Source organism: Salvelinus fontinalis, chromosome 13, assembly GCF_029448725.1.
Source record: "Salvelinus fontinalis isolate EN_2023a chromosome 13, ASM2944872v1, whole genome shotgun sequence".
NCBI classification, from domain to species: domain Eukaryota; kingdom Metazoa; phylum Chordata; class Actinopteri; order Salmoniformes; family Salmonidae; genus Salvelinus; species Salvelinus fontinalis.
The window spans coordinates 34,498,048-34,522,016 of record NC_074677.1 but is presented as its reverse complement, the minus strand read 5'-3'; the positions used below and the strand labels follow the sequence as shown (position 1 = coordinate 34,522,016).

Genomic DNA, 23,969 nt, shown 5'->3' with positions numbered 1-23,969 from the left:
CTGTACTTTGCTCCATTCACCCCTCCCGCAATCCTGACTAGTCTCCCAGTCCCTGCTGCTGAAAAACATCCCCACAGCATGATGATGCTGCCACCACCATGCTTCACCGTAGGGATGATGCCATGTTCCTCCAGACGTGACGCTTGGCATTCAGGCCAAAGAGTTCAATCTTGTTTTCATCAGATCAGAGAATCTTGTTTCCCATGGTCTGAGAGTCCTTTAAGTGCCTTTTGGCAAAATCCAAGCAGGCTGTCATGTGCCTTTTACTAAGGAGTGGCTCTAGCCTTGTGGGCGCCCTAAGTGAGATTTGGTTGGGGGGATTTCGAACTTGTACCTTGTGTATTAATATCTAACTCTCAACAGTAAGTTGAGACCCCCGACTGAGTTCCTAAAAACCACCCTAGCGGCAAGGGGCCCTAAGCGACTGCTTATGTCGCTTATGCCTGGAGCCAGCTGTGGGTTGACATGCCTAGATGTTAATAATGTAAATTGAAAATGGTTCATTGGGTGCTTTTAGCAAATCGGTCACTGATTGTTCAAGTTCCTTTGGCCTTTCAAGTGTTGAATCCTTTGAAATGGTATGCTTTATAGTCCCTATGGGTTTTATGCCATCCATATTTTATAATAGCATGGTTCCCTTCCTTCCTTCCTTCCTTCCTTCCTTCCTTCCTTCCTTCCTTCCTTCCTTCCTTCCTTCCTTCCTTCCTTTCTTGTGCAGTGAGTTATAATGAGGAGTCTAAGCTGATTGGGGACCTGTTCAGAAGCTACAACAAGAACATTCGTCCAGCAGCGCACCCCACAGACAAGGTGGAGGTGCAGGTCAAGCTGATTCTCACCAACCTCATCTCCCTGGTGAGAGACAGACCACACCTGCTGCAGCATAACAATACAACACACACACATACAACACACATACATTAGATGCCAGTACAAAAAATGTATGCACTCACTACTGTAAGTCACTCTGGATAAGAGCATCTGCAAAATGACTCAAATGTAAAACCAAACATATTACACACATCACACTGCTGCACCCCAACAACACAATACATATTCCGTACGGACGACATACTATCTAAACAGTTCTGTACTTCCACCATGCAGGGTGCACTACAGTACTATCACATATCAAACTGAAATGGACAAATGTCTTCATCAGACAATCATATTATCTCCTCTCTCCATATTATCTCCTCTGTTACAGAATAAAAAGGAAGAGACTCTCACAACTAATGTCTGGATTGAGATTGGTGAGAGAAACACTCACAATCTTATCAATTAATTTGTCATTTGTTTCTTGCATAGATTCAGTTTTTCCTTTCTCCTACTTTGAGTTTTTTCCATCTCAATGCTCTCTTCTCCCTCACTCGTCTGTTTTCTCCTCCGTTCCTCCCCCTCTCTCGTCTCTCCTCTGCCTGTTCCCTCCCCTCCCTCCCACAGCAATGGAATGATATTCGCCTAGCCTGGAACACCTCTGAGTATTTTGGCATTGAAGTTATCTGTGTGCCTTACAACACAGTATGGCTCCCTGACGTCCTTGAGAACAAGTGAGCCAGTAGAGGGCTTTCATCTTTTTCCTCATTCTGATTTCCTACCCTTTTGTGGCTCTGTTTTGCTTTGTTTTGAGCAATGGACTCTTGAACTCTTCTCATCGCACCCTACCCTTTCCTTCCACCTCCTTTCTTCCCCTCCTCTCTTCCCCCTCTGCAGCATTGATGGCAAGTTTGATGTGGCCTACTATGCCAATGTGTTGATCTACTCCAGTGGCTACATGTACTGGCTGCCTCCAGCGATCTACCGCAGCACGTGTGCCATAGAGATCACCTATTTCCCCTTTGACTACCAGAACTGCACCTTAGTCTTCAGGTCCCAGACATACAGTGCAAATGAGTTGGAAATCATATTGATGCAGAGACCAACAAGCCTATTGATTGGGTGGACATTGATCCTGAGGCCTTCACTGGTAATACACACACTAATGTTGCAACGTCTTGTTTTTATTGTTTTCCAAATCAAATCATATTTGTCACATGCGCCGAATACAACAGGTGTAGACCTTAACGTGAAATGCTTACTTACAAGCCCTTAACCAACAATGCAGTTAAGAAAATATTTACTAAATAAAGTACATTTAAAACAAAATATATATGTTTGTGGTGGTTAATAGACGGTACTCTATCTCAGGCAAGCAATACCTCGAGATGACCTTAATATTAGACATCGTGCACCAGCTGTTCTTGACAAAAAGACACACCCCCACCCCTTGTCTTACCGTACGAAGCTGTTCTGTCCTGCCTATGCATGGAAAACCCAGCCAACTGTATATTATCTGTGTCGTCGTTCAGCCACGACTCGATGAAACATAAGATATTACAGTTTTTAATGTCCCAGTGGTAGGATAGTCTTGAACAGTTTATTTTCCAGTGATTGCACGTTGGCCAATTGAACGGATGGTATAGGCATGTTACCCACTCACCAATGAATTCTCATAAGGCACCCTGATCTGCGCCACCTGTATTTCCTTATTTTCTTCACGCGAATGACGAGGATTTGGGCCTTGTCCGGGAGTAGCATTATATCCTTCGCGTCAGACTCATTAAAGAAAAAATCTTTGTCTAGTTCGAGGTGAGTAATCGCTGTTCTGATATCCAGAAGCTCTTTTCGGTCATAAGAGACTGTAGTATCAACATTATGTACAAAATAAGTTACAAACAATGCAGAAAAACACACAAAATAGCACAATTGGTTAGGAGCCTGTAAAACGGCAGGCATCTCCTCTGACGCCATTCTTTAAATAAATTATATTTCAATATCTACCTCCCTCTAATAGTTTCCCACCACTACTCAAGTCCTGCATGTGTGACACAAATACTGAATATACAACTTTGTAGTTTCTCAAAATCAATATGTACGACTCCAACACCATAAAGTTTGCTGAGGACATGACGGTGGTAGGGCTGATCACCGACGGCGATGAGGCTGCCTATAGGGAGAATGTCAGAGACCTGGCAGTGTGGTGCCAGGACAACAACTTCTTCCTCAATGTCAGCAAGACAAAGAAGCTGATTGTGGACTACAGGAAAGGAGGAGCGAACACGTCCCCATCCACATTGGGGCTGTAGAGGAGCGGGTTGAAAGCTTCAAGTTCCTCGTTGTCCACATCACTAAGGAATTATCATGGTCCACTCACCAACACAGTCGTGAAGAGGGCATGACAATGCCTCTTCCCCCTCAGGAGGCTGAAAAGATTTGGCATGGGCCCTCAGATCCTCAGTTCTACAGCTACACCATTGAATGGCTGCATCACCGCTTGGTATGGTAACTGCTTGGCATCTGATCTCAAGGCACTACAGAAGTTAGTGCATATGGCCCAGTATATCACTGGGGCCAAGCTCCCTGCCATCCAGGACCTCTATACCAGGCGGTGTCAGAGGAAGGCCCAAAAAATTGTCAAAGATTCCTTCCAACCAAGCCACAGACTGTTCTCTCTTCTACTGCATGACAAGCGGTACCAGTGCATCAAGTCTGGAACCAACAGGATCTAAACAGCTTCTAACCCCAAGCCATTAGACTGCTAATCAAATGGCTACCCTGACTACCTGCGTTGACCCTTTTTTGCACTCTCTCTCTTGCAGTGACTACGCACACATACTGGACTCTACCCACACACTAACCCATACTTACGCTGACATCCCAACACACACACACACTGACGCAACACACATTCACACTCACCAAGTACGCTGCTGCTACTGTTTTATTTATCCTGTTGCCTAATCACTTTACCTATATGTACATAGCTTCCTCAATTACCCCATACCCCTGCACATCGACTTGGTACTGGTACTCCTTGTATAGAGCCATGTTATATTTACTCTTTATTGTTATTCACTGTGTATTTATTCCTCATGTCACTTTGTATTTGACTTTTTTTTTCTTAATCTGAAGTACATTGTTGGAAAAGGACCTGTAAGTTAGCATTTCATTGTTAGTTGTGGTGGAATTATTCTAATCAAAGAGACTTTTAGATTTCCTCAAAACAATTGAACTTTATTATTTAATGACTGCAGTAATGGAACGTTAACAATCACCCAATGGTGTAGTGTTAAAGCCCAAATAAACAGGATTCGGTTAGAACTATTTATAGTCTTCCTGAGTCCTTGTGACAAGGAACAGAAATGATACAAAGGTACATTGTGCTCTCATGCAACAGACATCAAGATTTACATGGCACCAAATATCTGTCTCTAGTTCATTTACTACTTGTTTATACAGAAATACTAATGCAACCTAGAATACTAAATCCTTTCCTTAAATAAACTGGACATTGGTCCTCCCTGTTACCGATAAACAGGCACACAGACACTAATCATGGAATGCAGTCTTTAGGTTCTCACCAAGCCATCGTAAATCTGTCAGAGTTAAATCTGAGGATTCTCTCTCTTCACGCAGACACATGAGAGTTCTAAGAACCCTATTCTGTTGCCTCTAGAAAAAACAGACAGTGTGAATGTTTTAATATAGGAATACATTCTAATATAAAAGTAATGTGATTAACATAATGTTGTAATTCTACGACATTGTCTAAACCTGTTGACAAAGCATGTGACAAATAACATTTGATTTGATGAACAGCTATCTGTAAACAATTTACAACCCATCAACAGGTCAAATCCTAATGAAATGGCTTCTATTGATCCCAGTGTGTCTGTTTCCACCCTGTTAGAGAACACTGAGTGGGCCATAAAGCCCCGGCCAGCCAGGAAGCTGATCAACTCACGCTACACTCCTGATGACCTGGAGTACCAGGAGATCTCCTTCAACCTGGTCATCCAGAGAAAACCTATATTCTACATCATCATCCTGCCCTGCTCACTCATCTCCTCCCTGGTCGTCCTGGCCTACTTCTTATCTGCACAGGGTAGGTTGCAACACTGCTGCTGATTGGTCAGTGGTGTAACTTAAGGATACAGGAAGATGATACAGTATGCCACCAACAACTGATGTTAGCAGATGTCTGTTAGTGTTGTTTCATATATTGACTACTAAATCAAATTATTTATATTTAAAGCAGCTATCAACAGTTGAAACAATAACAAAGTGTCCTCCCTGCCCCCATTTCAGTAAAAAGCTGAGGGATGGGGCTAGAGAAATATAACCACTCAAATTCATAAGAGAGAGCTATGGATGCAAGGACTGTGTCACATTCCTGACCTATTTCTGTTAGTTTGTTGTATGTGTTAGTTGGTCAGGACGTGAGTTTGGGTGGGCATTCTATGTTGTCTGTTTCTATGTTGGTTTAGGGTTGCCTGGTATGGCTCTTAATTAGAGGCAGGTGTTTGGCGTTCCTCTAATTGAGAGTCATATTTAGGTAGGTTGTTTCACAGTGTTCGTTGTGGGTGGTTGTCTCCTGTGTCAGTGTTTGTCGCACCATACTGGACTGTTCGGTTTGTACATCGTCATTTTGTGTAGTCTATTTTTACCTGTTCGTGTGTTCTTCGCATTATTTTTTAAGTTCGTATTGTTCAGGTCTGTCTATACATTTCGGTTTTGTTATTTTGTAGTTTATTCAAGTCTAGGTCGTTTTCTGTCTTCATTGTTTTGTCGTGTCTTTATTAAATTATGTATTCACAACCCGCTGCGCCTTGGTTCAATCACTACTCCTCCTCTTCGGTTGAAGAGGAGGAGAACCACCGTTACAGACTGACCATCCATGATATCAGAATTATAATTTTTAATGTTCTGAGTTTATGTAGTGTTTTACATTTACTTTGTTTACAAACATTGAAGTAAAACAATTTTATATTTTGGATTCTGATGGGGTACGAATGCTTATGAGGCATTAATAAGTTATATTCTTCAAGAATCAATGGGTACATATCATTAATTTATGAGTCCACAAATGGATGTAGCAACTGCAGATTGCCCCTTTATGCTCTAACATAGATTTCATGGTTTTGAGTTTCAAACTAGAGAATGCACTGTATGTTGTTGGATTCTGTTTGCCTGGGCAAGACAAGATCAATAGGGATCTGCATTCCAACTAAAACACTTGGAAGCACTCTCACGTTATGTCTGGAATTGCTTGAGTATATTACAGGGATCATCAACTAGATTCAGCCACGGGCCTTTTTTTCTTGAGCGGATGGTCAGGGGGCCGGAACATTATTACAAATCATTTGTAGACTACAAATTGACTACAAGAAACCCAAACAGATAATGTGACTAAAACATAACTTCAAACCTTGCTTAGGCATTTGTTTACGATCACATCTCTTTATTATGCTTGTCACGTTCCTGACCTGTTTTCTGTTAGTTTTTGTATGTGTTAGTTGGTCAGGACGTGAGTTTGGGTGGGCAGTCTATGTTTTCTGTTTCTATGTTGGTTTAAAGGGTGACCTGATATGGCTCTCAATTAGAGGCAGGTGGTTTTCATTTCCTCTGAGAGTCATATTAAGGTAGGTGTTTTCACACTGTTTGTGGTGGGTGGTTGTCTCCTGTGTCAGTGTTTGTCGCGCCACACGGGACTGTCTCGGTTTATGTAGTCTGTTCCTGTTCGTGAGTTCTTCGTGTTTTATGTAAGGTCCAGGTCTGTCTACTCCGTTTTGTTATTTTGTTAATTATTCAAGTGTATTTCGTTTCGTGTTTTTTCGTCTTGTTTAATAAATATAATGTCAAGTTACAACGCTGCGTCTTGGTCGAATCACCACTCCTCCTTTTCGTATGAAGAGGAGGAGGAATTCCGTTACAATGCTTGGGAATAGGCCTACTTGGGATCAGATTTCCAAAATGTTTATCACTTGGAGCTGATTTGGAGCTGGAGCTGTCCAACAACAAAAATGTTTTTTTTTGCTCAGAACTTGTTGGGCCAAATAAAACCATCTGTATATTGTGTCTGTTGTCGTCTGATTATGGGAAAAGCACTGCACTCCCGTCTACCCCTCTGATTCTCTGTTGTCCCCTTCATAGCTGGGGGACAGAAGTTGACTGTGTCCATCTCGGTCCTGCTGGCTCAGACTGTCTTCCTATTTCTTATTGCTCAGAAGGTCCCTGAGACATCGCTCAATGTCCCACTCATTGGCAAGTGAGTTAGAATGCACCTGGGCGTTTGTATGATGATTCTGTGCGAGAGACTCCATATAATAGTCACTGCATTCCTTTCTCAACTTCAAATTTGTGCCCTCTAATGGGATTCTTCTTCAGTCTCTTTCTTACTGCCTTCCTCCATACATTTCTGTTACTCCATAAGAGAGCCAAATCCCCTCTCCATCAACATCGGTCTGTTCTTCTCTTCCAGATACCTGATCTTTGTCATGTCTGTGACCACGCTCATCGCCACCAACCAAATCGTGGTGCTCAACATCTCCCTCCGCAGTCCCAAAACCCACACCATCAAGCAGGTATGTATACATTGAAAAGCAAAATGATTTGTTTAACCACAAATGGGTGCTAAGTGGCATAAAAAAATCCAGGTCCAGTACTTTGAAAGTTAAATACTTTATTGCATAGGCCAAGTCATGACTAAAATATAGTGCATTCTGAAAGTATTCAGACCCCATAACTTTTTCCACATTATACATTTATGGATTTTCCCCACAATGACAAAGCAAAACAGGTTTTTAGATTTATTTGCCAATTAATAACAAATAAAAACAGAAATACCTGATTTACATAAGTATTCAGACCCTTTGCTATCAGACTCGAAATTGAGCTCAGGTGCATCCTGTTTCCATTGACCATTTGGAAAGGCATACACCTTTCTACATAAGATCCGTATAGCTCCGAGACAGGATTGTGTTGAGGCACAGACCTGGGGAAGGGTACCAAAAAATGGCTGCAGCATTGAAGAACACAGTGGCCTCCATCATTCTTAAATGGAAGAAGTTTGAAACAACCAAGACTTTTCCTACAGCTGGCCGCCCGGCCAAACTGAGCAATCCGGGGAGAAGGGCCTTGGTCAGGGAGGTGACCGCGAATCTGATGGTCACTCTGACAGAGCTCTGTGGAGATGGGAGAACCTTTCAGAAGGGCAACCATCTCTGCAGCACTCCACCAATCAGGCCTTTATAGTAGAGTGGCCAGACGGACACCACTCCTCAGTAAAAGGCACATGACAGCCCGCTTGGAGTTTGCCAAAAGGCACCTAAAGGACTCTCAGAACATGAGAAACAAGATTATCTGGTCTGATGAAACCAAGATTGAACTCTTTGGCATGAATGCCAAGCTTCACGTCTGGAGGAAACCTGGCACCATCCCTACGGTGAAGCATGATAGTGGCAGCATCATGCTGTGAGGATGCTTTTCAGCGGCAGGGACTGGGAGACCAGTCAGGATCGAGGGAAAGATGAATGGAGCAAAGTACAGAGATCCTTAATGAAAACCTGCTCCAGAGTGCTCAGGACCTCAGACTGGGGTGAAGGTTCACCTTCCAAAAGGACAACGACCCTAAGCACACAGCCAAGACAATGCAAGTGTGGCTTCGGGACAAGTCTCTGAATGTACATGATTGGCCCAGCCAAAGCCCGGACTTGAACCTGATCGAACATCTCTAGAGATCTGAAAATAGCTGTACAGCGACGCTCCCCATCCAACCTGACGAGCTTTCGAGGATCTGCAGAGAAGAATAGGAGAAACTACCCAAGTAAGGTGTACCAATCTTGTAGTGTCAACCTACAAGAAGACTCAAGGTTGTAATCGCTGCCAAAGGGGCTTCAAATAACTAAAGGGTCTGAATACTTATGTAAATATGATATTTCAGTTTTTTTTGTCTAAAAATCTGTTTAAGGAAATGAAAAGCTGTTAAAACGACCCAAAATGTTTTTGATAAAATATACATCCAAGCAGAAATGAAATCTTATGTGGTTGAAATACTATCAGCTTTTATGATGCTGATAAAGATAGGTACTGTTTAGAGGTGCTAACTGTGCATTTCAGTTTCCATTTAACCCTTCTGAACAGTAGGCTACAGTTCCCTCAATATTAACTTTTTCTGCCCGTTCCAAAATGCATTTGGCGATTGGCGTGTTGGCTATTTGGCGCGTGTACAGTTAGGCTCTAAAGTTTAGGCTTATGCACTAATGCAGATAGCCTAAAATAATGAAAGAAAAACCTCAATGTAGTTTAAGATGTATACATTGCACAAGAATTATACATTTATGGATTTTTTAAGGTATTGTCTTTATGCAACCCGCCAGCCACCAACCCGCCAGCCACCAACCCGCCCTTCATCCACACAATATTTCATGACCCTCAACCCCCCCACCCTGCGGATATAACCACGGGGACTGCGATTTATGAGTCACTAGGGCACGCATATCCGGATTAGTGACCAGAAATAACTTGTTTCAAGCCTACATTCATCATCCATATAAAATAGTTTCACAATCTACTACTGACTTATCTTTGCCAGAACAATTGTCTACCTGGCGATTTGATTGATAATTTGCATATTTCAGAGAGGCCTAATGTGGGTGGCTACTGGCTATATGTCTAAAGATAAGCAGCTGTAACATCGCACTGCCATCAATATTATGGGACAAAGATGTAACATATTCTGGCGAATTTCTTACGATATTTGTGAGGAAGAACAGGGCTATCCGGCTGGCAATGAGCACTTTGCAGGCAGGCATGATAGTGGCCACAAATAGAGTTGGGTTGGATATAGTAATGGTAGGCTACAATCTTCTATTTTGACTGGTATTGTGTTGGTCATTGTTAATAAGAATTTGAGTTCAAAATAGTTTAGAAAAATAATTTACTAATCAGATTGTTCTGCTTTCCCTTGTAATAATTGCTCAACGAATCTGTGACCACGGCTGCAGGAACCATTTTTTTGGGGTGCCCTTTTTTTGTTGAGCACATGCCCCCCCCCCCCCCCCCCAAAAAGGTCTGCGGACAGCCCTGCTTTGAGATGTAGTAGTAAGTAGTTATGTATATTATCCACCAAGCCACTTTTTTAAATAGATGTCTGGGTTAATTTGAATTGGTTTTAAAAAGCATTTGGTTGTATTTGTTCTTGTAAATAAGTATCACAATCAATAGGAAAAGGAGAGAGGATAAAGATTTGCGCTGTGGTCCATCACCAGCATATGTGTAGGTGACTGTATGTCTCTGTTACCCTCTAGTGGGTGGCATTGATGTGAGCACCACAGCCAGCCTGTTCAAGAGCCTCGCCCAAGCTGCTCCTGAGATCAAGGAATGTGTGGATGCCTGTAACTTTATCGCTGAGAGCACAAAGCAAGCAAATGACATTGGATCAGTAAGTATTGCTTTTATTCTGAGGATGTAGGTCAGGTTTTGGGTCAATTTCATTTCAATTCATTCTGTTCAGGCCCATATTCACAAAGTGTGGTGATCTAGGATCATGCTCTTATGATAAAATAAATGATTATGATTTTAAAAGGCCTATACTGAGACACTTTGAATACAGGCCCATGATGAGCTGAGGGTTAAGAAATCGTGATAGAACAGTGTGGGTCATTGTCTCCCCACTTCTGGCTCACCGTTAACTGTCCCATAGGAAATGGAGAGTTGGGTATTGATCGGGAAGATGATTGACAAGGTGTGTTTCTGGGTGGCCATGGCCCTCTTCTCCATCGGAACTGTCGCCATATTCCTCACGGGACATTTTAACTCAGTCCCAGAGTTTCCATTCCCTGGGGAAAACAAACGATACCTCCCCAGTTAAGAGAAGGGGCGTTGCCTTGTCCTCTTAACTTGGTCACAGATTATATGGATCATCCATTGTCTTCATATCATTGAGACTTAAGTTGTCTTGCTCATTTCTTCACTTACTGTGCATTCGGAAAGTATTAAGACCCCTTGACTTTTTCCACATTTTGTTATATTACAGCCTTATTCTAAAATGTGTTAGTTTTTCCCCCTCATCAATCTACACACAATGCCCCATAATGACAAAGCAGAAACAGGTTTTTAGAAATGTGTATTTAACCTTTATTTAACTTTATTTAAAATATCACATTTACATAAGTATTCAGACCCTTTACTCATTACTTTGTTGAAGCACCTTTGGCAGCGATTACAGCCTTGAGTCTTGTTGGGTATGACGCTACAACCTTGGCTTGGCACACCTGTATTTGGGGAGTTTCTCCCATTCTTCTCTGCAGATTCTCTCAAGTTCTGTCAGGTTTGATGGGGAGCGTCGCTGCACAGCTATTTTCAGGTCTCTCCAAAGATGTTCGATCGGGTTCAAGTCCAGCCTCTGGCTAGGCCAATCAAGGACATTCAGAGACTTGTCCCGAAGCCACTCCTGCGTTGTCTTGGATGTGTGCTTAGGGTCGTTGTCCTTTTAGAAGGTGAACCTTCACCCCAGTCGGAGGTCCTGAGCACTCTGGAGCAGGTTTTCATCAAGGATCTCTGTACTTTGCTCCATTCATCTTTCCCTCGATTCCGACTAGTCTCCCAGTCCCTGCCACTGAAAAACATCCTCACAGCATGATGCTGCCACCACCATGCTTCACAGTAGGGATGGTGCCAGGTTTCCTCCAGACGTGATGCTTGGCGTTCAGGCCAAAGAGTTCTTGTTTTACACCAGACCAGAGAATCTTGTTTCTCATGGTCTGAGAGTCCTTTAGGTGCCTTTTGGCAAACTCCAAGCGGGCTGTCATGTGCCTTTCACTGAGGAGTGGCGTCCGTCTGGCCACTCTACCATAAAGGCCTGATCGGTGGAGTGCTGCAGAGATAGTTGTTCTCTGGAAGGGTCTCCAATCTCCACCGAGGAACTCTGGGGCTCTGTCAGAGTGACCATCGGGTTCTTGGTCACCTCCTTGGCGCTGGCCCTTCTCCGATTGCTCAGTTTGGCCCGGCGACCAGCTCTAGGAAGAGTCTTGGTCGTTCCAAACTTATTCCATTTAAGAATGATGGAGGCCACTGTGTTCTTAGGGACCTTCAATGCTGCCGAAATTTGTTGGTACCCTTCCCCAGATCGGTGCCTCGACACAATCTAGTCTCGGAGCTGTACGGATAATTCCTTCGACCTCATTGCTTGGTTTTTGCTCTGACATGCACTGTCAACTGTGGGACCTCATATAGACAGGTGTGTGCCGTTCCAAATCATGTCCAATCAATTGATTTTACCACAGGTGGACTCCAATCAAGTTGTAGAATCATCAAGGATGATCAATGGAAACAGGATGCACCTGAACTCAATTTCAAGTCTCATAGCAAAGGGTCTGAATACTAATATAAATAAGGTATTTGTTTTTTATTTTTAAAAGCCTGTTTTCGCTTTGTCATTATGGGGAATTGTGTGTAGATTGGTAATGAAAAATAAATATTTAATCCATTTTAGAATAAGGTTGTAATGTCACAAAATGTGGAAAAGGTCAAGGGGTCTGAATACTTCCCGAATGTACTTCTTACTTACTTATTACAGTCTTTTTGGCAGTAGATGACTGAAAATGGCACCGTCTTGATATCATGTCATCCTTTTTGATAAATATTTCAAACTGTTTTGTGTTTTACCCTAACCATTTCTTGTTACGCGTGTGTATTCTACTGTTTAGTAAGCCGTGTGACATGAACATGCCAAAATATCTAAGTTTGTGGCAAAGCATTGTGATTTAATTCAATAAGTCTGCTGTGGGCTTTGCTTGGTTAGAACAAAATGAAGAAGCCAGATCTCTGTTTCAGCCCTCACACTGCCTTAGGATGAGGATGCAGGTCTCCTATACCCTATAGAATTCTTGTCTGTCTTGTATCTCACTGTATGGTGATGTATATGTGACACAGGTCTTAACTGATGGATATAATGCAATTTGCAACATAAGAAGACCATACTACTCTAAGAATATTAGATTTAGCTAGTTACTTTATTTTACGCACAATACATTTACATGGTTAATTAATTGTTCTGTTTAACTTCTACCAAATAATGGCACAGACACTTAACTCAAACTTAAACTGAGGCCTTGCTTTCGTTTCTGCCCAATTGGTGCCTCATTTATAAAATGTTATATAATTAAACAATTTATTTTTGTATACAATTAAAACACCTATGCTGCTGATGTTGGCATACACAAATCATCATGAAAAACAATTTGTTTGTTTTACATTATGGGCATTGAATATGGAGTTTTAGCATCAGGAGGATGTGTTGAATGGTACATAGTCAGCAAAAACGTTGGAGACTCAAACCATTACTGGAACGTACTATGTTTTACGTGTCCCTCTGCATCTAAGATCTTTAAAACATCTATACAAACAAATGCTGCATAATGACTGTTAGTATTTTCTGTTATTAATACTGTGAAAATGAAATAAATACTTTTTATCAAAAGACTTGTAATCATTGTTGAGAGGGTGCACATACAATATGTGGCTATTAAATCTTGAAATGGCAGTTTGAGATGGTTTTTAAATATCAGACAATGTTGAAGACAAAGGTTAATGCAGACCGCCTCCAAAAACACTGCTTGACTGATTCCAAGGCTTGGCTAGAATCATTTGTCCAGCCCTTTGGGAATCCAAGCACAACCACAGTTTATTTTCCCAAGGATGATTAAATAGAGCAGTAGCACAGCATCCTATCATGCAACAGAACAGTTTGAAGGTAGTTTTAATAAAGTCAAAGTAAACATTTCTTCAACACCAGACAGCAGCAACAATTACATATGCAAGTTCGGTTGTATTGCTTCATTTTGTCTACTACTGTCATGGTTACATTTCTGTTTCACTGTAGAGTATTCTTAAAACCTTTGAGGCATATTAATGGGAAGCGGTGTAGAGTGTGTACGGTGAAAGTAGTCTACATTCTACTTGATCACACCACTATAATTATGCAACTTTTGAGTGAATCAGAATAGGCTACACACACCTTCAAGATCACATTTTGATGTTGCTTGGGCAAAAAATTTGGTTTAATATAACAAAATATTTTCTGGTCTTTATATTGTGTCGATATACATATGTTTATGTATTTAGAATATTACAATGTAATTCGAGAAATCTCTTTAGGTTCAACACATTTAATTTACTGTTTCTACTGAGTGTAGAGGGTGTGGTCTGACCACTATGACTAGACAATGTCTGACTCTGACCACTATGACTAGACAATGTCTGCTGACTCACCCAAAGATCTTCTTTGTCCTCAATTTGAGGACTCTCTCTAATCATTTTAAATGTAACCTTTATTTAACTAGGCAAGTCAGTTAAGACAAATTCTTATTTACAATGACAGCCTACACCAGACAACACTGGGCCAATTGTGTGCTGCCCTATGGGACTCCCAATCACAGTGATGCAGCCTGGATTTGAACCAGGGACTGCAGTGACACCTCTGGCTCTGAGATGCAGTGCCTTAGACCACTGCACCACTCAGGAACTATGTGCTCCCAACATTCCTCTGGTTTGGCTTCTGGACCAAAGCCCTGGTTGAGACATGTCCCTTTTGTCTCAGTTCAACAGTACTCATTCATTTTGTGTGAATGAGGAGGAGGAATGTCTTGAGCCAGTAAAAACAGATCTGGCATATCACCTGTTTTGCAGCTGGTTACACTTCAAATAAAGTCATCTCTTCTATTGAGAAAATCTCAAGCAACAAAGACGAAGATGTTTAATAATTAAAAACCAATGAAAATCATATAATCCGGACCAAACTCTTATAATTTAGTTGTTGATTGTTAGTTCTCAATTTTTTTATTTGAATTTTAATAGAATAAATGGTTCGATTCCAGCCTGTATCACAACTGGCCGTAATTGGGAGTCCCATAGTGCGGCGCACAATTGGCCCAACGTCCTCCGGGTTTGGCCGGTGTAGGTCTTCATTGTAAATAAGAATTTGTTCTTAACTGACTTGCCTAGTTAAATAAAGGTTAACTACTGTTGTGCTGCTGACGGTACAATCTGTCTTCAACTGGAGTGCTGCTGCCTGCTACGTCAGGCACTATGCGACATTTTTTTTTGACAATGGAATAGCTAGGTAATATGAAAGAAATGTATACATTGTTGATACATTGATGCAATGTTTACCTGGACAAGTCATCGCGCACTACTGTATCAGACTATTTGTGCTTCTGTAGCGGATATTCTCGGTGAATGATTTCAGGAATATAGCCTACCATGCAGCCGGAAGGAACATTTACATGTGCATGGTTTAGAAGTACTGTATCGCTTTCCTTCTCTCTTTTACGTCAAACCTACTGATAAACTTCTAGGGCGAAGGGACTAGGAAGAAAAACGAAGATATTTTTACTCACGGATATGGAATTTGACCCTCGTCTTCCTGATCTTTTCTATGTGATGCTTTAGTAAGTAACTACGCCTCTACTAAAAATGAATCTCCTCTGTGATTCTATACCACTATAAAGGGAACTATCGTGATTTAGAAATAGTTTAAAACAGCACGGATGCAGAATACTAATAAGGCCTATGCGACATTTCAACTGGATACTTTATTATAGTTTCACATTGCTAATTCTGTCTGCTCCTTCGTTCTCCAACCTGGTATCATACACTAGACGTAATATAGTAAATGAAAAATGATCGGCCATTCATTAGTATAATATGTTATGTTTGGTATGGTTACATAAGACCAAAGGTTACTTAAAGGAGTAGTTCACTATTTTACGACTTGATGTTAAATGGTTCCTCACTCTAAAAGTAGTCTATGGGCCAGTGGAAACTGTCATCCATGGTTGTTGTCTTTAAACAGCCACTACAAACTTCAGCTAACTTTAGCCACCACAAGTTAATCAATTGAAGTGATGTGGGTATGTGAGTCAAATCACCTTTAGTAATATAAAACTAAATATAGAGTTGATTTCAGGTGTTTTGGACATTCTTAATTTTTTTAATAAACATGCTCACATGCCCCCATCACTTCCATTGATTGTTAGCTTGTGGTGGCTAAGGTTAGCTGAAGTTTGTAGTGGCTGTTTTAAAGAACTGTACTGTGCAATCTACTCTCTCGGGCCATAGACTACTTTCAGGGTGAGGAACCCTCTAACATCAGTTTTCCTTAAGGCAAAAACAAAAGGAGGGTGATTGGGTGGGTGTATAACATGAATATCTAGCAACCCAAAGGTTGCGTGTTCAAATCTCATCACAGACAACTTTAGCATTTTAAATAATTAGCAGCTTTGCAACTACTTACTACTTTTTAGCTACTTTGCAACTACTTACTACTTTTTAGCTACTTTGCAACTACTTACTACTTTTTAGCTACTTTGCAACTACTTAGCATGTCAGCTAATCTTAACCCTTTAACCTAACTCCTAACCTTAACCACAGCAACAACTAATTGGAATTCTTTACATATCATACATATTGTTAATTCATGTCATACAAATTGTAATTTGTAACATTATATACGGTGTCCACCCACTCTGCCCAGAGTTCGTGAAAATGTGCTTTGGTGATGACATTTCACTTCCTTATGCTATTAAATACATTTTACCAAGACAAATATGGTTCTGAATCTTTCAGTGGAGTTTTCTCCAACATATCACATTATATAGAAAAGTCAGATTTCATAACCTAATACATCCGAAAATTAGCACCGAGTTCGATTGAAAGAGGGGTGGAGTTCACTCGCCGAAACTTATGAGGATTTAACATTTTGTGGTCATCGTCATCCAAGTTGTTCCGCGGGTCGCAAATAGCATAATTAGCATGACACGAGCTGAATTAAATGTTAAAAGGCTCCATTGACATTTCACAGAGATACGCTTGTTTTTGTAAGAAGTCTTTGGAAAAGAACAAACTTTGCATTAATATGAACTGCGTATACTAAAATATCAAAATACATGTTATATCACAATCTATATCTATCTTACCTCTATTGATTTATGTCATCCTGATTTGAGAAGAAAGATGTTGAGTTCAATGGTGAGCCTTGTCAGGTAACCTTAATTCTCGGAAAGCATCCAGCCTAGATGATGCGATACTATTTCTCAGATTTTTGCCACTTTGTCTCTGGTCTCCTTTGAGTTTAGTCACCCTATTGTTGACAATCCTACAAGGGTAAAAACGGCAATAAGTTTTGAATGGATTATGATAGAGACATGAGGTTTGGACCATTGATTTCTTAGACCATTATCTACACAATTAACATATTATTTCACTCATTGATCAAAATATGTGTTTTTGATTGGACACCTTATATCAGGGATTTTCAACTAGATTCAGCTGCGGGCAGTTTCTTTTTTCTTGAACAGATGGTCAGAGGCCAGAACATAATTACAAATAATTTGTAGAATGCAAATTGACCGCAAGAAGCCTAAACAGATATAATATTTGACAGAAACATAATAATTTCAAACTTTGCTTACATTTATATACGATCACATATGCCTCTTTATTATGCGTGGCAATACTTGAACAGATTTCCAAACTTAAAATCATTAGGAGCTGATTTCCTGGTGTTTTCACAGTCTTATGTCCAACAATAAAACATCTCAGAAAACTTGGGGGGCTCTGGTCCGCCAGTTGGGGAACCTGCCCTATATCATACAAAATGTATGATGGAAATCCACAAATTAATACATACCATACGAAACGTAACATATACTAATTTGAATGTCCTTGATTTTCATTTAATATGTTACGTCTACCCCTGAGTCCCACTCACATGCCAAGATGTTCTGTTTTTTCTAGAGTGCTTTGGAACTTATATTTAACTGCAGGGGGAATGGGTGGAGGCTATGGAAAATAGAATGATGGCTTCAGTGGGGAAATATATAGTAGGCAATAGGCCTATCATTTTGTCATTTGAATGACTGACTGACTAAACAGTAGATATTTTCTAGAGAATGTTGAATATGGTGTAACAAATTAAGCAAATGCTGTAAATGTTTTTTTGTTCTGCAATTGCCATTTATCCATAGATGATACCTAGAGAAAGCAATAAAGTGAACTTTGGGATTGTAATTTGCTGTGCAGTGTCCAGTGTGCACACTTAATAACAGTTCTCCCCCCATGTTTTGGTGTGTTGACCCATCCACAGTTCAGAAATGTTTCCCTCCAAATGAAAACAACTCATGTTTCTTTATCCATGACTCAGAATAAGCCTACAGCACAAACTCACCCGTGGGTATAGATTTACACTGGGAATTAGGAACCACTGTAGGGTCCCCTAGTGACAGTCCCTATGGTGAGCTTGTACAGCTTACTAGAATCTGTCCTGCATTACAGCAAAGACAATGTAGATAAAGTACCAAGACCACTGTCAGAGCTAGGCTGATACTCTGCATAGTAAGAGACGTGGAGACAGTGATGCACATTTTGTCAATGCATCGCTTTCTCTCTCTCGATTTTGTTTCACCTTGAACTTGGTTGCCCTGGAAACAAATCTACTCATCCAATCAGATCCCTCTTCCCACACGCATTTGCACACAACCTTCTCTCTCATTGTGTGTGCTCCCTCCCAGACTTCTTATGTGTCACACCGCTAATGATACAACCAGGTAAACACCACCAACACATTATTGTACTTTTTGATGCTGTTATCATGTCATTTGTTCCTCTTCAGATGGTGTGGTGTTGTGTTATCTGGTTCACTGCAGTGTCTGAGGCACTTGAGAGGTCCCAGGATTATATTTAGACACACGTGAAGCCCCAGTCTCTCCTAGTTCATAGATCAGTTCTCCCCACTATTTATATTCATCTGTGTTAGGTGGCCTTTAATGTAAGGTACTTCATAGATAACGTGTCTGAAAAAATGATCTTGGCCTTATTGACACAGGCCTGCAATTAGTCTGAATGACTGTCATTGCATTGTACAGTTCCACTATTGTCAAGTATTTTCTATGTAATACAGTAAATTCAGCTAGATTCAAGTTTTTTTCTGGATACTATAGCGAGATGTTTGAAAGATTATGGTGATGGAATGTGATTAATATTTAGTGCAATTTTTCTGTGTGATGAAAGGGATAGAGCACAATGGCCAGTCCAGCACCAGCATGCTGCAATACCCCTTCATGTCCAGATGGGGGAGCGGCGGAGGCCCAAAAGACAAAGCACTTCATCACGGACGACTGTGAGCTGAGCAAGGAAGAGCTGGATGGCCTCATGAGGGAAGGAGGTGAGGACACAGACCCTAGTTGTTGATGTAGCCTATAATGTTTTATTTCCTCCATCCAAATACCTTTACATCACATTGGACTGATAAGAGACTTCAGTAGTGGTATTGAATTATTCTGTAATAGATTGCCTGTGTCATCTGATCTCCCCACAGAGGAAAGTCGTCCCTTCCTGGTGGTCCATCATCTGCTGGATGTGAAGGAGGCAGGCGTGCCGGTGTTACTGCCTGGGACTCCAGTCATCTGCAGAGTGGACAGCACCGAGAGATACACTACGCGCTCCAAGGTGTGTGTGTGTGTGTGTGTGTGTGTGTGTGTGTGTGTACCGTATACTGTATGTACATAGTGTTTATTCGTATGTCTGTATATTATATGTACACCTGTACCTTTCCACATGAGCACATGTTTATATTATGTGTAGGCTACACAAGTCAATGGCATGTTTTCTCTTCCAGGTCCGTGTGTGCACTCTGTACACTGTGAAGCTGACCCATGGCAAGTTCACCTGGACGGTAAAAAGGAAGTACAAGCACTTCCAGGAGCTGCACCGTGACCTCTACAAGCACAAGATGATGGCCCACTTCCTGCCTCTGGGAAGGTCAGACTCAGAGCACCAATCAGAGCTCAGACATGCAAATCAACCCATTATCTGTGCTGAGAGTAATTTGTTTAGAGGGGATGCACTTCAAATCAGAGTGAAGGCCTGTTGTGATTTTGGTACGTGATTTTGGTACGTGATTTTGGTTTAAGCAGTAAAATGTTTAGAATATTAAAATGTCTATTTTTAGATTTGCAGCCCAGAGAGCGCAACTGAGGGCTATGACAGAAGAGATGCCAAGTCTACATGGGACTGAGAGGATGAGACGAACTTCCAGCAAACCGGTATCACTCTTACAACCATGGAACCACACGTACTGTACACAAAAAGACAGACACTGATAAACACCATGGTATACATGCAGACAGAGAGCCACACATCACTCAGTCTTACATCTACTTAGTTGTAGATAATTCCCTCCACACAAAAAAACAAAGGATCAATCTTGTGACTTTAAAATCATTATCAGGGGTTCTTCTGTCTATCTGACCATTTGATTTGTTGACATTTGATAATGTAGGTCCAGTCAGTTCTGATCTCTCTGTTATAGAAATACCTTGAGGAATACCTAAACGGCCTTCTGGAGAATTCCTTTTGTAAGAACTATCACGGCATGGTGAGTGAAGATAGCACGCACATACACCAATTACCATTCATTGTCAGACCGTGATGATAGCACATCCTATCTTGTTCTGATTCCAGCTGGAATTCCTTGATGTCAGTGCCCTCTCCTTTGTCAGTGAGCTTGGACCCAAAGGCCTGTAAGCACTATTAATAGTCTATGAGAGTGTGTGTGATGGTATATGAGAAAGAGAGACAGTGTTATTCAGTATATTTTAATGTGACTGATTATATGTCTGTGTGAGTGATGCCATTGTGTTTCAGGGAGGGTTCCATCTTCAAAAGGTCAGGAGGTCACCGTATCCAGGGTTTGAACTGTATTGGTCATCACCAGTTCTGCTTTCGCTGGTCAAAGCGCTGGCTGGTGGTCAAGGACTCCTTCCTGCTCTATATGAACCGGGAAAACGGGGTCGTCTGCTTCGTACTGGTCTTTGACCCGGAGTTCAAAGTTCAAGTGGGTCGTGCATATACTGACACCAAGTATGGGGTTTGCATTCAGAACTTCACCAGGTAAGTTCATAATGGAATCCAAAATATGATTACTTTTCAGCAGACACTCATAAAAGTGTACCCTCAAATAGACACTTCTATTCCTAACTGTTTTTCTTATTTATGAGTCAATTCCTAGCTGTTTGTGTATTTGTGCGGGCAAGTATTGTCTCGCTGTGTAAACTCGTGTATGTGTATTCTAGGGATGGGCATTTGAAATGATTTCAGTATTCAAATAATATCATGATATTTTTTCGGATATCCGGATAGTCGAAATACATGCGTTTTTAAATAATAGAGAGAGAGCGAGATAGTTGGTGCACGGAGGGAGAGAGAGAAAATAGCCAAACCGACTAGTTGACAAACTATATCAGACCGTCTGGTATGGCCTGTCTTGACTACATCAAATTGTTGTGAAATAGCTAGCTACTGCAGCCAGCTAAGTTAGCCAGCTAGCTAGCTAAAGTAGCAAAGCTAATAGAGGCTATTTTGCTACACTCCCCATCCAATGTCTACAACAACCCCATTCATATGAAACCACAGCCTACCTATTGGTTCATCATTATAGCCTACTCCTTTTCATTTAGCCTTTTTATTTCCTAAGTTTAATTCCATTTGGCATTGGTTAGAAATCGCCCACTTCACTTGCTACACGTGGAGCCTCTGAATGTAGCGCTGCTTTGTTTGACTGACAATAACAACAAGCTACATGTGTGAAACCATAGACATTAAAACCAGTGTGAAACGTGTGTAAGCTACCTGTTTGTCTTTTTTATGCGGCACACTCATAAAACTGATGTTTTATTACCATTTTGACTGTAATGGTCTATCCTTGTAGGCCCCTGAGTGGCGCAGCTGTCTAAGGCACTGCATCTCAGTACTAGAGGTGTCACTACAGACCCTGGTTCGATCCTGGGCTGTATCACCATCGGCCGTGATAGGGAGTCCCATAGGACGGCGCACAATTGGCCCAGCGTTGTCTGGGTTAGGGGAGGGTTTTGCCGGGAGAGGCCGTCATTGTAAATAATAATTTGTTCTTAACTGACTTGCCTAGTTAAATAATGGTTCAATAAAAAAACTAATTTAGCAATATCAGATCATTTAATTTTGGACAAAGCCTTAAAAAAAAAAAGACAAAGCCTTTTTATAAAAAATGAATACTCTCCCAAGTAATCGAATACTAACATCCGTTCGGATATTCGAATAACCGTGCCCATCCCTATTGTGTTCTTACATGAGTGTTTTGTGTGTGTGTAGGAATCTGATCATCAAATGTAACAGCTACAGACAGGCTCACTGGTGGAGCCATGAGATCAATAGGCTGGCTGAGCCCTGTGAATTCCTCCAGGTCCAACGCTTTGGGGGCTTTGCCCCGCCACGGGAGAACACACTCACTAAATGGTCAGATGTTGCTTCCAATTAGATGATAATGTGGTATGTGTACATGCTGTATACACCCATAGCTGTGTGCACCCTTAACTTAAATGTAATGTCTCTGTTTATGAATTGGTCATATTAAAGGTATGTAAATGGAAGTGGCTACTTTGCAGACCTGGCTGATGCTCTGGAGCAGGCCAAGGAGGAGATCTTCATTACAGGCTGGTGGTGAGGAGCAGTGCTAGCACCATATAAATATATTTGAACATTCTATTATTATACAGTATATCTCTATGGCTAGTAAGCTACTGTGTGTTCCAAGACTTGTACTGATGTAAGCACAGTGCTCTCCATAATTATAGAGCGTGGTTATACAGAGCCATATACATTATACTGTAGAAAATGGCTCTGCCGTTAGCTAAATAAGAGCATACAGCAAACAAAACAAATATTTGATATCAATATCAACGGAGATCACTGTTTCCAACATGTATTAGGTTTGTTTCTAATTAGTCTATAAACAGCAGGACACAGTGTAAATATGTACATGGTTAAGATTGCATGGTGAATATGTCTTTCCCTCCCTCCCTCCCAGGCTCAGCCCAGAGGTTTTCCTGAAGAGGCCAGCTACAGACACATACTGGCGCCTGGACCAGATCCTCAAACGCAAAGCAGTACGAATCTACTTCCCAACTTTCTCCTGTCAACATGTTTCTAGTCTCCCTTTTACCTCTCCTCCCTCCTTTCCTCTGAATGCACTGAAGGTTAATCCCTCCTTTCCTCATCCTTCCCACCTACTGTGTAGCATGGCAAAAGCGTACCTCATGACCACACAGCTGTGACCCACTGGTCTGAAAAGGAGCCTGTCTGTTAATGAAATCTTGATTGATTGGTTGGTTGGTTCTCTCGATTATACACTGCTCAAAAAAATAAAGGGAACACTTAAACAACACAATGTAACTCCAAGTCAATCACACTTCTGTGAAATCAAACTGTCCACTTAGGAAGCAACACTGATTGACAATAAATTTCACATGCTGTTGTGCAAATGGAATAGACAAAAGGTGGAAATTATAGGCAATTAGCAAGACACCCCCAATAAAGGAATAGTTCTGCAGGTGGTGACCACAGACCACTTCTCAGTTCCTATGCTTCCTGGCTGATGTTTTGGTCACTTTTGAATGCTGGCGGTGCTTTCACTCTAGTGGTAGCATGAGACGGAGTCTACAACCCACACAAGTGGCTCAGGTAGTGCAGGTCATCCAGGATGGCACATCAATGCGAGCTGTGGCAAGAAGGTTTGCTGTGTCTGTCAGCGTAGTGTCCAGAGCATGGAGGCGCTACCAGGAGACAGGCCAGTACATCAGGAGACGTGGAGGAGGCCGTAGGAGGGCAACAACCCAGCAGCAGGACCGCTACCTCCGCCTTTGTGCAAGGAGGAGCACTGCCAGAGCCCTGCAAAATGACCTCCAGCAGGCCACAAATGTGCATGTGTCTGCTCAAACGGTCAGAAACAGACTCCATGAGGGTGGTATGAGGGCCCGACGTCCACAGGTGGGGGTTGTGCTTACAGCCCAACACCGTGCAGGACGTTTGGCATTTGCCAGAGAACACCAAGATTGGCAAATTCGCCACTGGCGCCCTGTGCTCTTCACAGATGAAAGCAGGTTCACACTGAGCACATGTGACAGACGTGACAGAGTCTGGAGACGCCGTGGAGAACGTTCTGCTGCCTGCAACATCCTCCAGCATGACCGGTTTGGCGGTGGGTCAGTCATGGTGTGGGGTGGCATTTCTTTGTGGGGCCGCACAGCCCTCCTTGTGCTCGCCAGAGGTAGCCTGACTGC

General features: G+C 41.7%; 2 protein-coding genes across 2 annotated transcripts in view; both read left to right on the top strand.

Annotated features, from left to right (window-relative positions):
- Nucleotides 1–439: 439 nt before the first annotated feature.
- LOC129867835 (acetylcholine receptor subunit gamma-like) lies at nt 440–13,257 on the top strand. The gene is given in 11 exon segments (XM_055941323.1): nt 440–455; nt 719–852; nt 1,205–1,249; nt 1,441–1,547; nt 1,711–1,901; nt 1,904–1,963; nt 4,727–4,921; nt 6,970–7,084; nt 7,298–7,404; nt 10,125–10,258; nt 10,520–13,257. Coding segments are annotated over 11 exon segments (1,272 nt in total). The 3' UTR covers nt 10,688–13,257.
- Nucleotides 13,258–14,742: 1,485 nt separating this feature from the next.
- Nucleotides 14,743–23,969, top strand: part of LOC129868488 (phospholipase D2-like) — a 43,732-nt gene continuing 34,505 nt past the window's right edge. Inside the window, exons 1-11 of the mRNA XM_055942514.1 lie at nt 14,743–15,266; nt 18,886–19,039; nt 19,193–19,323; nt 19,493–19,635; nt 19,826–19,919; nt 20,186–20,251; nt 20,338–20,396; nt 20,521–20,766; nt 22,003–22,146; nt 22,267–22,350; nt 22,718–22,796. Coding sequence (XP_055798489.1) covers nt 18,898–19,039; nt 19,193–19,323; nt 19,493–19,635; nt 19,826–19,919; nt 20,186–20,251; nt 20,338–20,396; nt 20,521–20,766; nt 22,003–22,146; nt 22,267–22,350; nt 22,718–22,796 — 1,188 coding nt within the window. The 5' untranslated portion in view covers nt 14,743–15,266; nt 18,886–18,897. The remainder of the gene's footprint in view (nt 15,267–18,885; nt 19,040–19,192; nt 19,324–19,492; nt 19,636–19,825; nt 19,920–20,185; nt 20,252–20,337; nt 20,397–20,520; nt 20,767–22,002; nt 22,147–22,266; nt 22,351–22,717; nt 22,797–23,969) is intronic.